Source organism: Carcharodon carcharias, chromosome 11 (genome assembly GCF_017639515.1).
Source record: "Carcharodon carcharias isolate sCarCar2 chromosome 11, sCarCar2.pri, whole genome shotgun sequence".
NCBI classification, from domain to species: Eukaryota; Metazoa; Chordata; class Chondrichthyes; order Lamniformes; family Lamnidae; genus Carcharodon; species Carcharodon carcharias.
The window spans coordinates 5,797,402-5,811,921 of NC_054477.1; the positions used below are offsets into that span (position 1 = coordinate 5,797,402).

The 14,520-nt window shown below is 42.9% G+C and overlaps 1 protein-coding gene across 2 annotated transcripts in view; it reads right to left on the reverse strand.

Moving 5' to 3' along the window:
- Positions 1–14,520, reverse strand: part of LOC121284484 (RING finger protein 121) — a 59,749-nt gene that overhangs the window by 16,972 nt on the left and 28,257 nt on the right. Inside the window, exons 4-6 of one of the 2 annotated variants that reach the window (XM_041200006.1) lie at positions 13,974–14,128; positions 8,248–8,355; positions 1,589–1,709 (exon numbers count right to left, since the gene is read on the reverse strand). In XM_041200006.1, coding sequence (XP_041055940.1) covers positions 1,589–1,709; positions 8,248–8,355; positions 13,974–14,128 — 384 coding nt within the window. The remainder of the gene's footprint in view (positions 1–1,588; positions 1,710–8,247; positions 8,356–13,973; positions 14,129–14,520) is intronic. The other variant, XM_041200007.1, reaches the window with a different exon arrangement.

The window sequence follows — 14,520 nt, forward strand, 5'->3', positions numbered from 1 at the left end:
CTCAAGGCTCGATTATTCCAATACTCTCCTGGCCTGCTTCCCAGCTCACACTCTCCATAAATTGCAGTACATCCAACACCTTGCTGCCTGTCAGCCTGTGCTCACTGAGCTACATTGGCTCCTGGGGTCTGGCAATGCCTTGATTTTAAAATCCGCATCCCTATTTTCAAATCCCTCTAAGTCCTCAGCCCTCCCTATCTCTAATCGCCTCCGGCCATACAACCTTCTTAGATCTCTGCACTTCCTCAAATCTGGCCTCTTGCAGGTCCATAATTTTAATCGCTCCATCCTGATGGCCATGCCTTCAACTACCAAAGCCCCAGCCTATGGAAACCCCTCTCTAGATTTCTTCGCCTCTCTCTCTCTCTCTCTACCTATTAAGACACTTAAAGCCTATCTCTTTGTCCAAATTTTTGGTCACTTTTTCTATTATCTCATGTGGTTCAATATTAAAATCTGTTTGATAACTGCTCCTGAGAAGCGTCTTGGAATGTTTGACTATGTTATGTTGGTATGTCGTTCTGTTTGCTGTTATTGTTTGTGTTTCTAATGAGTTTTATACATTGTTGTGGTTTCCGCATATCCGAAAACAAATTAAGGGGAATTTTGATCTGCTGTGTTCTTAACTTGTTTTCCAGGGATGTTTCTGAGCTGCTTTTTCATGCGATTCCTCGTCGATCTACAATCTTTGCCTCATCAAAATGTTAGCAGAACAATCCCTCCGTTAGGGCAGTGTGGGGAGGGTGAAGAAACACAATTTAAAAACAGATTCTAGTGTATCCTGCAACTTCTGTAATTCCAAACAGCCATCTATGCAGGAACAATTTGAAGTTTGGGATTGCTACTCAAGAGTTGGACCAAAAAAAAAATGGGTTAGCAATTCATTACCAAAGTTGGGATGTTATGCTAAATAGGCACGACCGAGAGGTATGTGGATGACTATTCAACTAGGGGAGCAGTAAGTTTAAATATACTGCAATTGGAGAGGGTGCAACACAGGTTTACCAGAATGAAAACAGGGCTTAAAGGGTTAAAACACGAGGAGAGGGTGCATTAACTTGGTTTGTATTGCCTTGGCATTAGAAGTTGAAGGGGGTTATCTAATCAAGTTGGTCGAAATCATTAAGCAATTGGACAGAGAAAAATATTTTCCTCTGGTTGGGTGGGTGGGCAGGTGGAGGGAGAGTCCAGAACAAGGGGGCCTGAACAAAATTCGAGCCAGGTCGTTCAGGGGTGATGCCAGGAAGCACTTCTTCACACAAAGGGGAGTGGAAATCTGGAACACTCTCCCCCAAAAAGCTATGGTAGCTGGGGGTCAATTAGAGCTTAAGGTTGAGATCAAAAGAGTTTTGTTGGATAAGGGTGTCTAGGGACACAGGGAAATGGTGGATATACAAGAGCTACAGATTAGCCAAAACTCTGTGGTAGGACGGATTCGAGGGGCTGAATAGGCTCTTCCTGGTCCACGAGGAAACAAAACCTTCCTCTGTCTAACCATCCAGTGGAAGGCCTTCTCAAAGCCATTTATACAGTAATACAAGTGGGAAACAGCTGATAACAGAGGCTGCTGCCTCTGGGCACACTTTACCCCTATAGTAGATGCCATGTAGTCTGCACACATTTCTGCAAAGTCACGACTCAACACTCCGTAATACAACCCATAAAACAACAGCGATACTCCAAAGTCCATTCCATCTTCTGGTTTTATTCTGAGGGAAAAAGACAAACAGAAATTCTGTCAAATGCAATTCCTGCAAACCCAATTGCTCTTGAGTGAAGTTCTTTCCTGAACTTGTATGTTTATAGCACTGACACAACGCCAAAGCACTTTTCAGACAATGAAGTACTTCTGAACTGCAATAACGTAGTTAGCATGTGCACTTTAAGTTCAGCTAAGTAAACTTTGTCCCTACAGGGAGAGGATGCAGATCCCATATCTGTCAAATGGGAAACTCTACTCATGTGTATTTCTCAGTGGGAGATTCTCAAATATGCCAATAAGTTCCCGGAAACTTCTTTCTCACAAAAGAGCATGCTTTGTCACATTGACACATCATGGTAAGTAGTCATTGTGACCAGGGTGGTCAAAGGCCCATAGCAACATGGGCAAAGGTCACAGCCTATCCAACTTCCCTTCTATCTTCTTGAGAGTCACATGATAATGGAATTGTTCACTAATCAAAACAATATGACCACTGAGTCACAGATCCAGGTGTCAAGTGATGAAATCCCCCAGTGTGGAGAGCTTTGGGAACCATAGGTCCAAAGCCACCCTTTTTCCCCAGGTGTATGCCACAAAGAATCCTAAAACGATACTGCACAGAAGGTCACTCAGCCTACTGTGCCAGCTCTTTGAAACTGCTATCTCACTACTACCCCACTCTTTCCTCGTTGACCTGCAAATTTTTCCTTCTCCAGTATTTATCAAATTCCCTTTTGGAAGTTACTACCAAATCTGTTTTTAGGCATTCAGGCAGTGCAATCCAGATCACAATAACACTGCGTAAAGAAAAATTCTCATTTCCCCTCCGGCTCTTTTGCCAATGATTTGAAAGCTGTCTATTCTGGTTACTAACCGTTCTGCCAGTGGAAACGGTTTCTCCTTATTTATTCAATTGAAATCCTTTGAAACTTTGAACACATCTATCAAAGCTTCCCTCAATTTTGTCTGTACTCAGGAGAACAAATGCCCCCTCTCCAGTTTTTCCCATGTAACTGAAGTCCTATCCCTGGTATAATTCTAGTAAATTTCCTCTGCACCCTCCCTTCCTAAAGTGTGGTGTCCTGAATTGGACACAATACCCCAGTGTTTTATAAAGGTTTAACATAACTTCCTTGCTCTTGTACTCTATTCCTCCAATATTGTAATAAAGCCTTTTTTTAAAGCAGCCTTCTCACCTGGTCCTGCCACTTCAAAGATTTGAAATGTGTCGACACTTCATGTCTCAAATTGCTCACATTTTGTAATCCAATGTTTTATTTTCAGAAAGCAATCTCATCTAATTTGTATTAGAATGAATCAATATGAACTGCTTCCACCATCTCCCTTGGAAGCCTGTTTCATGGACTGATCCCTCACTCCCTTAAATATTGGATCTGCAGGTTAGATTTGGATTTACACCTTCCCATTCAACTTCTGCAAACTATAATTTCTGTGCTTAGGTTATCATCTTTTGTAGGTTATCACCTTTTGAGAGAAAGGCTTGAAAGACATACATTTCTAAAGAGCCTTTCACAACCTCAGGACGTCTCAAAGCGCTTTACAGCCAACAAAGCACTTCTGAAGTGTAGCCACTGTTGCAACGTAGGAAATGCAGCAGCCAATTTGCGCACAGCAAGCTCCCATAAACAACAATGTTATCATGAGCAAATCATTTGTTTTTTTAGTAATGTTGGTTGAGGGCATATTGGAGCAGGACACAGAGAATTCCTCTGCTCTTCACAGGATCTTTTACATCCACCTGACAGGGCAGGGAGCCTCAGATTAACATCTCACCCAAAATGCACTCCCTCAGCACTACACTGGGAGCGTCTGCTAGATTATGTGCTCAAGTCTCCAGAGTGAGACTTAAACAAACACACAACGCTCTGACTCAGTGATGACAATGCTACCCGCTGAGCCCCGGCTGACACAGCAAGATATGACTCATGTGAGGATAGAAGAATATTCCAAGTTTTGAATACCCTGTGAAAACGGGGCTCATTCTGTATCATTTTACTCCCTGTACCTTTCCCCTCTCATTTCTTTCTGGGGCTGCCATTTAGATGTTTCAGTCCAACTTTGAAGAATCCCAATGGACGGGTGGGCGGGCAAGTGAGTGAGTGGGGGGGTGAGTGGATGGTTAAGTGCACTGCAATTTCTCCCTCTCCTTGTGTTCCATGCCCACTTCCACTTAAGCACTTTGCCACCTTCAAAGCCACCTTTCACAACATTTGACAGTTCTGTTCGGGGGGGGGGGGGGGGGGGGGGGAATGGTTTAGAACCAGAAGCACAAAGTTTTCCTGCAACTCTCCCAGTAACTAGCAGGGTTGTGGGTGTTTCTATCCAGTTGCAGCCAGTCTGCTGTTGTGCCACGTATCAATGTAATTTACACCAGGCAAGCTGGGCTTGATCAGGGAGAAACAGCGCCATCCACTGGTTATGTTGTTTCATTACAGTTCAAGTGTAAAGTGGGAGAAGGATCCACCACGACAAGTTGCACAGTATTTACAAAACAGAAACAGGCCATTCAGCCCAACTGGTCTATGCTGGTGTTTATGCTTCACTTTGTTAGGAACTGGAGATAGTTTAAGTCAGTCATATTTGTATTTGTGGGTGTTAGGAATGAGGGAAGGCAACGGCATAGCGTTATTGTTGCTGGACCAGTAATCCAGAGACACAGGGTAATGCTTTGGCAGATCCTGTCATGGCTGATGGTGGAATTTGAATTCAATAAAAGAAATCTGGAATTAAAAGCCTAATGATGACCGTGAAACCATTGTCGATTGTTGTAAAAACACATCTGATTCAATAATGTCCTTTAGGGAAGGAAATCTGTCGTCCTTATCTGGTCTGGCCTACATGTGACTCCAGACCCACAGCAATGTGGTTGATTCTTAAATGCCCTCTCAACAAGGGCAATTAGGGATAGGCAATAAATGCTGGCTTAGCCAGTGATGCACACATCCCTTGGATGAATAATAATTTTAAAAAGTTTTAGCTGTAAGTTTAAGTTTGACTTGTGTTTCTGTATTGGTGTGTTAAGAAATGGGGGGAAACTTGAATTTTAGTTTCATTTTAAAAGATGCCTGCATTCTAATGCGGTGTTACGACTCTTGAAGGGGTGATAAAAGAAACACAATGTAGAAAAAAATTGTGCTGTTGCCTAGCACAGGGGTCTAGAGAAACAGAGAAAAAACAGAAAAAGTAGTTTCAGTTCCACTGAAAGGAGTTGCCGGCAGAAGCAGCATAGCAGAGGGGCAGATAGCAAGTCCCAAAGTAAAGTTGGAAACAGGAGCTGGGGGAGCTGGACAGGAGGGAGCTGCAGGAAGTAGGCTACCCCAAAGAACGGTGGGGGGGGGGGGGTTTGTCTCAGGAAGAACTTCTAGTAAAAGGGAAACAACAGGGATTTGGAAAAGGTTAGGTGAAGTTAAGAGTGAGGAGCAGAGGAAGGCTCCAAACTTAAAGGGAGAAAGCTGCAGGATGCAGACTTAAAGCAAAATAGGCTTGGGAGAAGCCAGAAGATTCAAGGAGACAGCCGAAGGTCTATAACTCTTTCCTATGGGCATGTGAAGTCGTAGTGTTCTGGTTGGCAGCTGAGCTTTTCCCCTGGATCGCTACTTGCATTCAAGCTTTCTTCCATGCACTCTCTCTTAAATGCTCAACCACCAACCAGAACACCACTACTTCACATGCCCATAGTAAAGAATTATAGATGCTTCCTATTCTTTTCCTCTTCATGTGTTTATATCCAGGTTCCTCAAAAATACATCAATGCTACTCCCCTCAGCACTTCCTGTTGTATTAAGTTCCACATTCTCCTGAATTCCTTTTCGGGTTTATTGATGCCTATCTTATTTTTATACCTTTGATAAAAGGTGTTCAAAACCATGAATGATTCTGGAAGAATAAATAAGGAGAAGCAGCTTCCAGTGGCAGGTGGTCTGGTAATCAGAGGACTGAGATTTAATGTAATAGAGAAACCAGAGGGGGGACGCAGGGGTGATGGAAACAGATTCAATAATAACTTCAATAGTGAACTGGATAAATGCTTGAAGGCTGTTGGAATGGGCAGACAAGTGGCAGATGAAATTTAATGCAGAGAAGTGTGAAGTGATTCATTTTGACAGGAAGAGCAAGGAGAGACAATATAAAGAGAACAAATCTAAAGGGCATGCAGGAACAGAGGGGCCTGGGGGTACAAGTGTACAAATCATGAAGGTGGCAAGACAGGTTGAGAAAGTTGAGAAAAAGGTTAAGGCAAATAGGATCCTGAACTTTGTAAATACTGTACAAAAGTAAGAAAATTGTGGTGAAACTTTATAAAACACTGGTTCACCCTCAACTGGAGTATTGCGCCCAGTTCCGGGCATCGCGCTTTAGGAAGGATATGAAGGCTTCAGAGAGGCTGCAGAAAAGATTCGTGAGAAAGGATTCAGGGGTGAGGGGCTTCAGTTATCTGGATGGATTGGAGAAGTTGGGGCTGTTGTTCTTAAAAAAGAGAAGGTTGAGAGGAAATTTGATAGAGGTATTCAAAATTATGAGGGGGCTAGACAGAGTAGAGAGAGAGGAATCATTCTACTTGACAGAAGGGTCAAGAACCAGAGAGCACTGACTTAAGATGAATGGCAAAAGAACCAAAGGTGACATGAAGAAAAATGTCTTTACACAGCGAGTAGTTAGGATCTGGAATGCATTGCCTAAAGTCTAGTGGAGGCACATTAATCATGGCTTTCGAGGAAAAACTAGCCAATTGTCTGAAGATGAACTGTTTGCAGGGCAGGGAAAAAAGTGGAACTAGGAGAATTCCTCTTGCAGAGAGCTATCATGGACATGACAGGCTGAATGACTCCTGTGTTGTAACCATTCTACGTATTCAAATTTTCCCACGAAAAAATTACACTCGCAACTCTAAGGCCAGGACAAAGCTGTTGATTTTATCTGTCGGTCCCATGGATGCCTGAACCTTGGGCTTTCGTATTTACCAAAAAAAAAGCAGTGTGACGCAGAGCTCAACCTTCTTTAACCTCTAGGATCAAGAATCAAAACCAGCTTGAAGCTGATGAAAGCCAACTCTTTTTGTAAGGCTCATATGGATAAACCCGACCATCTAAGTACTGTTATGACCCCCACAGAGACTGATAACTTTTTAAAAGAAAGGAATCCGCACAACGCCAATGGAAAGAAAGCCGAAGGACAAGATTTCACTTTAAAACTTTTACTGAGGGAAACCAACTAAAACCAATATAATTGAAACATTAATTAACAGGAGAAGGATATTTCAAACGAAGAGTTAAATTTCGCTCAAAATAGTTAGTACAACAAAGGTACAGCTCACATAATTACAAGCACTCACATTACTCCTTGCACAAATGTGGCACCACATACAATCTCTCAGTTTTCCCAACTCAGCCTCCTCTATGTAGGATCTCAGTTCCCACTCAATCATTCCGGCCCTCGAGTCACATTCACCACCAACCACATTCAACTTAAAGTCTTTGGACAAAGGTTATTACTGACAAGACACATCTACAAACCCTCTTACTCAGGTCACAACAGTCTTGATGGCACAGAACCTCTAGATTCCCTTCTACAATTCCCTTAAATGATCTGAAGTCTGGCAACACTGAAGCAGCAGCAATGAATCTTGGCCAATCCACAATCTCTTGTTTTTCCGGCCTTCAGGTACCAGATCTTTCCAACTGTGTAACACACAGTTACACAGTCTCTGCTCTATTCTCAGAGGCCTGCTTCAATAGCAGGGCCTGTTCAGAAATAGCCAAACAGAACTCTGTCCCATTTGGGGAGAACTTGTTTTCTCTCACCCAAATTCTCAGTGTTCTGAACTGTCTGCCACAAAGACATGCTGAAAAATAACCAACCAGCCTACAAATAGCTTTCTATTTACCCTTTGCTTCCTAGCTGTTCCTTCCCATGGTAACTTCAGGTCAGATGGGCATTTCTTGGAACATACTGATGTCATAATCAAGAATGCAATTAACTTTCTTTCAGAATACTGTCCAGCCCATTTCGGTCTTAAAAGGACATTGCACAAAAGAAAATTCAGGTTTTTCCAAGCACATGGGTCATCACAGTGCCCACAGCTCAACCCTACACTTAAATTGGGAACAATTGGTCAGGCGACATGCGATTTTTATAAATCTTTGTACTCGGGAACTTGGGCGTCACTTGCAAGGCTAGCATTTATTTCGCATCCAGGTATTGCTATGAAGGTGATAGTGGGCCTTTAAACCCTTGCAGTCAATGCAGTGATAGTGGTTTCGCAATAACCTTTAGTAGGGAATTCCAAGGTATTGACTCAGTAACGTTACTGTCCAGAGTTGCAGCAACTTTACTTTGCATCTCGCCTTCTTGCTGTACTCAATCTAAACACTGGATCGCCAGAATAGAAGAGTCTCATTCTCTTAAAACTCATAATACATGCTTTTGACAAGAGCAAAGTTCTGTCCTACATGTTCATTGTTCAAGTTCTGTCCCTTCAACTTGTATTTAATGCTTTTTAAGAAGTTAAATGTCAATACCCTTACCTAAATAATAAGTTTATACCAAAGAGGGTGAACATTACTCCAGCGTAGCCCACGATCCCACTGGCGTAGCTTAATTTGTAGAGTAGCAGAAACCATTTATAAACCAGCCTGCAACACCAGAAAAGAAGAAGATAATGTGTATAAGGACATATCCAAATGAACCAAAGATGGAAAACTGCATCAAAGAATGCAAAATCTCTCATATGAAATGAATTGGGCTGTCTCAGTTTTCTGGTGGGCACAAGACAAAACTGCTTTTATTAACTGATATGTTGATAGGGTTTGATAAAGTAGAATGGGGTGGGGGGGGAGGCTCAAGTGGAGCAAAGACACCAACATGGACCTATATGGCTGAACGGCTTGTTTCTGTGCTGCAATTTAATGTAAATCTACGCAATCAACGGTTGATTAGGAGGGCGAACTGGGAAGTGCCAAACCAAGGAGGTCTTCAGAGGTTGGGGCATAAAGGCAGAGCATCACCAAATCTGCGCTTTTAAAAAATTCATCTACAGGATGTGGACATCGCTGGCTAGGCCAGCATTTATTGCCCATCCCTAATTGCCCTTGAGAAGGTGGTGGTGAGCTGCCTTCTTAAACTGCTGCAGTCCATGTGGTGGAGCTCAACCCACAGTGCTGTTAGGGAGGGAGTTCCAGGATTTTGACCCAGTGACAGTGAAGGAACAGCGATATATTTCCAAGTCAGGATGGTGAGTGACTTGGAGGGGAACTTCCAGGCGGTGCTGTTCTCATGTATCTGCTGCCCTTGTCATTCTAGATGGTAAAGGACATGGGTTTGGAAGGTGCTGCCTAAGGAGCCTTGGTGAGTTTCTGCGGTGCATCTTGTAGATGGCACATACACTGCTGCTGCTGTTTGTTGGTGGTGGAGGGAGTGAATGTTTGTGGATGGGGTGCCAATCAAGTGGGCTGCTTTATCCTGGATGGCCGCAAGCTTCTTGAGTGTGGTTGGAACTGCACTCATCTAGGAAGTGGAGAGTATTCCATCACACTCCTGCCTTGTGCCTTGTAGATGGTGGACAGGCTTTGGGGAGTCAGGAGATGAGTTACTCGCTGCAGGATTCCTAGCCTCTGACTTGCTCTTGTAGCCACAGTATTTATATGGCTAGTCCACTTCAGTTTCTGCTCAATGGTAATCCCAAGGATGGTAATAGAGGGAATTCAGTGAAGGGAGTGTTTGATAGGACACTGTGCTGGGAGCTTTAATCTGTATCAACCCAGTGCTGTCTGTACCTGTCCTGGGACTGTTTTTTAATATTTATTCTTTCATGGAATGTAGGCATCACTGGCACGTTCAGCACTTGTTGCCCATCCCTTAATGTCCTAATCAGAGGGCAGTTAAGAGTCAACCACATTGCTGTGGAGTCACATATAGGTCAGACTAGGTAAGGATGACAGATTTTCTTCCCTAAAGGACATTAGTGAGCCAGATAGGTATTTTTTTTCAAACAATGATGATAGTTTCATGGTCACCATTACTGAGACTAGCTTTATATTTCAGATTTATTAATTGAGTTTTAAATTCCACCAGCCACCGTGGTGAGGCTTGAACCAATGTCCCCAGCACACCAGCCTGGGCCTCTGGATTACTCGTCCAGTGACAATACCACTACAACATCATCTCCACTGTAGAGGGAACTATAGGGGACAGTGATCATTGTATCATAAAGTTTAGGCTGGCTATGGAAAAGAGCAAAGAACAATCTCGAGTAAGAATAATGGGGGAAAGCCATCTTCAACAGGGCAATAATAAATCTGGGCCGAATAAATTGGAATTAGGGTTGGCAGGAAAAACAGTAGCTGAACAATGGACAACCTTCAAAGAACAGATAGTTCAAGCACAGTCAAACTGTGTTCCCTCAAAGGGAAAGGCAGAGCAAACAAATCAAGGGCTTCCTGGATGACAAAAGATGAAGCAGAAAAAGTGTGTTTATGACAGATGTCAGAGGGATAATACAAGGGAGAACCAGGCTATATATAAAAGGTTCGGAGGGAAAGTGGCAAAGAGAGAGTATGAAGAGAGACTGGCAGCTAACATAAAAGGGGATCTCAAAGTCTTCAATCGGCATATAAACAGTAACATGGTAATAAAAGGAGGAGTAGGGCTGATTACAGGCCAACCAAAAAGAGGATTTATGTATGGAAACAGAGGGAATAGCTGAGGAATTAAATAAATACTTTTCATCTGTCTCTAACAATGAAGAAGATGTCACCAAGGCCACGGTAAAACAGGAGGTAATTAATACACTAGAGGATTTAAAATTGCTAAGGAGGAGGTATTAGATCGGCTGCCTACACTTAAAAGTTAATAAAGCACTGGCACCAGATGAGATGCAGCCAAGGATACTGAAGGAAGTGATAGTGGAAATTACAGGGGCACAGGCCAGAATTTTCCACTCTTCCTTAGACTCAGGGGTGGTGCCAGAGGGCTGGAAAATTGCAAATATTACAACCTTGTTCAAGGAAGGGTGTAAGGATAAGCCCAGCACTACAGGCCGGTCGGTTTAACTTCAGTGGTGGGGTAAATTCTAGAAACAATAATTCAGGACAAAATTAATAGTCACATGGAAAAATCAGAGAAAAGTCAGCATGGATTTGTTATGGGAAAATCATGTTTAACTAATTTACTTGAATCTTTTGATGAGGTAACAAGGAGGGAGATGGATGAAGGCAATGCTATTATGTGGTGTACATGGATTTTCAAAAGACATTTGATATAATGCAGCATAACAGACTTGTGAACAAAGCTATCACTCATGGAATAAAAGGAACAGCAGCAATTCGGATATGAAATTGGCTGAGTGACAAGAATCAGAGTAGTGGGTTAATGGATGTTTTTCAGGCTCTAGGTTTGTAGTAGAGATCCCCAGGGGTCAAGGACAGGACTCTTACTCTTCCTGATATAGATTAATGACCTAGACCTTGGTGTAAAGGGCATAATTTTTAAAATTTGTGGATAATAATGAGAGTAGCATAGAACTTCAAAAGGATATAGAAAAGTTGATGAAATGGGCAGGCAAGTTGAAGATGAAGTTCAATGCAGAAAAATGCAAAGTGATTCACTTTGGTAGTAAGAACGTGGAGACAAAATAAAAGAGTGCATTTCTAAAGGGGGTGCAGGAGCAGAAGGACCTTGGTGTATATGTGTACAAGTCGTCGAGGGGGAGCAGGATAGGTTGAGTGGTTAATAAAGCATACAGTATCCTACTTATTAATAGGGGCATAGAGTACAAGAGCAAGGAGGCTATGTTGAGCTTGTATGAAACAAAAGTTCGGCCTCAACTGGAGTATTGTATCCAGTTCTGGGCGCCGCACTTTAAACAAGATGTGAAGGCATTGGACAGAGTGCAGAAAAGATTCATGAAAATGGTTCCAAGGATAAGGAACTTCTGTTATGAAGAGTTGGAGAAGATGGAACTGCTTTCCTTTGAGAAGAGAAGGCTGAGAGGAGGTTTGATAGACGTTTTCAAAATCTTAAAGGGTCTGGAAGAACTAGCTTGGGAAAGCTGTTATAATCAAGGATGAGGGGACAAAGATTTTTTTAAATTGCCAAAAGAAGCGAAAGCAACATGATGAAAAACTTATTCACACAGCGAGTGGTTAAATTTTGGAATGCACTGCCTGAGTGTGTGGTGGAGACAGGTCAATTGAAGCATTCAGAACTAGACTGTTATCAGAAAAGGAAAAATATTCAGGGTTACATGGAGAAGGCAGGGGAATGGCACTAGGTGAACTGTTTATTTGGAGAGCCGGTACAGACATAATGGGCTCAATGGCCTCCTCTTGTGCTGTAACAATTCTGTGATTCTGTGTATCTGACCCTTCGTGGTACGTGCCCTGGGAGTGTTTGATGGAGACAGTGTAGAGGGAGCTTTACTCTGTATCTAACCCCATGCTGTACCTGTCCTGGGAGCGTTTGATGGAGACAGGGTAGAGGGAGCTTTACTCTGTATCTAATCCCGTGCTGTACCTGTCCTGGAAGTGAAAATGTGGAGCAAGGTTAATGCTGCCATTGGCTGCTTGAAAGTGTTTTATTCCCCAGCACTAATTCACTTTAATGAACAAATTCACAGGGATTTGTGCTCTTTCCACAAGTGGGAAGTTAAATTTTTATTAAATATTTCTGCCTGAGCTGATCAGTGTAGCAACTGAATTAAAATAAATAAATTCATCTGCAGAATTTCCCCCTTGGTGGTTTATGTACTCTCCTCTCCTCGCTTTGGGTCAAAGGAGGTTTTGCTGCCTCCAAAGACTGATGAAGGAATCAATCAATCCACCTGCTGTCCCTATATGGGTTGTTACAGCAATCTGGTAGTTTCATGATCACCATTACTGAAGTTAGCTTTTTATTCCAGATTTAATTAAGTAATTAAATTTAAAATCCATAAACTGTCATGATGGGATTTGAACTCTAGTCTCTGAAGCACTTGAATAGGTCCCTGGGTTATTGCACCAACAATGCAACCACTCTGCTATCCTCAAACATTAACAAAGTTGTGGGAAATTCCTGAACGAGGAGATGTTCTTTATCCTTCGCATTACAAACTACCATTGGGTTAGTTGTGTGACGATTTGAATAATTTTTTCTCCTAACGGGCTGTGAATCTTTGGAACTTTTTCCCCAGAGACCACTGGAGGCTGGGTCATTGAATATTTTTAAGGCAGAGGTAGATATATTCTTGACTGACAAGGTCAAAGATTATCGGGGGTAGGCAGGACATGGAGTTGAGGCCATTAACGGGTTAGCCATGATCTTATTGTACGGTGGAGCAGGCTTGAGGGGTCGAATGGTCTTCTCCATCAACTAATTCATATGATCTTATGATAACTGACACCCAGCAAGACACTTTCACCATGTTGTTGAGAATAATTGCTCTTTGCACCAGCATGAGATGGTTGATATAATGAGATTGGGGCAAAGTGGAACAATGGATGGTGTGGACCGGTTCTATTGTTGGGGGAGGCTTATTTATTTATTTATTCTTTCATGGGATTTCCCTTCTTAAAGGGCCATTAGTGAACAAGATGGGTTTTTACGACAATCGATGATAGTTGTCATGGTCACCATTACGGATACTAGCTTTCAATTACAGATTTCATTAACTGAATTTAAATTCTACCGCTGCCATGGTGGGATTTGAACCAGTGTCCCCAGAGCCTTAGCCTGGGCATCTGGATTACTAGTCCACTGATATTACCACTACACCATCATTTCCCCTGAGAGTGTGGGAGGAAGCGGAAGCGGTGAGCTGGCAAGCCAGCATCAAGGTTTGAAAGGCAAGATTAGAATGGATGTCAGGAAGTGTTCCCTCAAAACCGCACTGAACTGTCATTCTAGATTAGGCACCCAAAAAGAAAGAACTTGCATTTATCAAGTGCCTCATGACCTCAGCACGCCAAAATAACGATCATAGAAGAGTGACCCATGAGGACAACAGGGCCTCAGTTTAACACTTTATCTGAAAGATGGCATCTCTGACAATGCTCCGACAGGGCCACGCTCCCCCAGCGCTGCCCCTCCGACAGGGCGGAGGTCCCACAGTGCTGGTCTTCCCAAAAGGCAGCAATCTCCCAGCACTGCACTGGGAGTTTTGGCCAAGATTATGTCCATGGGGGAATGCCCATGTACATAGCTGAAACAGAAAGATGGTTAAAGGGGTAGGATTCCACCCCCCCCACAGCAGGTTTGCCTCATTCACTGAGCACATTACCTGGGCGTCGTTCCCTCTAGTGGTTTCCGCGTTGCCCGGAAAGTAATAAAGGCTGTGATTATGGAGAACAGCACCCAGATCACTAGGAACCTCCACCAGTGCAGTTTAGCTGTGAAATACAGGGGCACAACCCACATCTGGAACAATGTCACCAGCTGCATGAAATCAAAAAAACACAAGTGTAACATCACACTCTCACACGACGCATATCTGTGTGTGGCAGCCAGAAGGAACACTGGTTTCTGGGGATACGTCACCTTGAGTCTTTCATCTCATCACTCTAGGCAAGATTGCAGAGGTAAAATGGTAGTGTTCTCATAATGAGTTATTGGAAAAGCATTCAAATCTTCTCTCAGCCTGGAACTCGGCTGTGTTCCATGTCTCTGCTGCACCCAACAGATTACTCCATGGCACTGATTCACTTTGAGAGAGTTCCATTTGCTATCTGCTCTGAATTTGTTATTCATTAGCTTATATTTGGAGGACAATTACAGGCATTTTGGCTTTCAGGCACAAGCGTTCATAATTATGAACTGTGATTAAACAA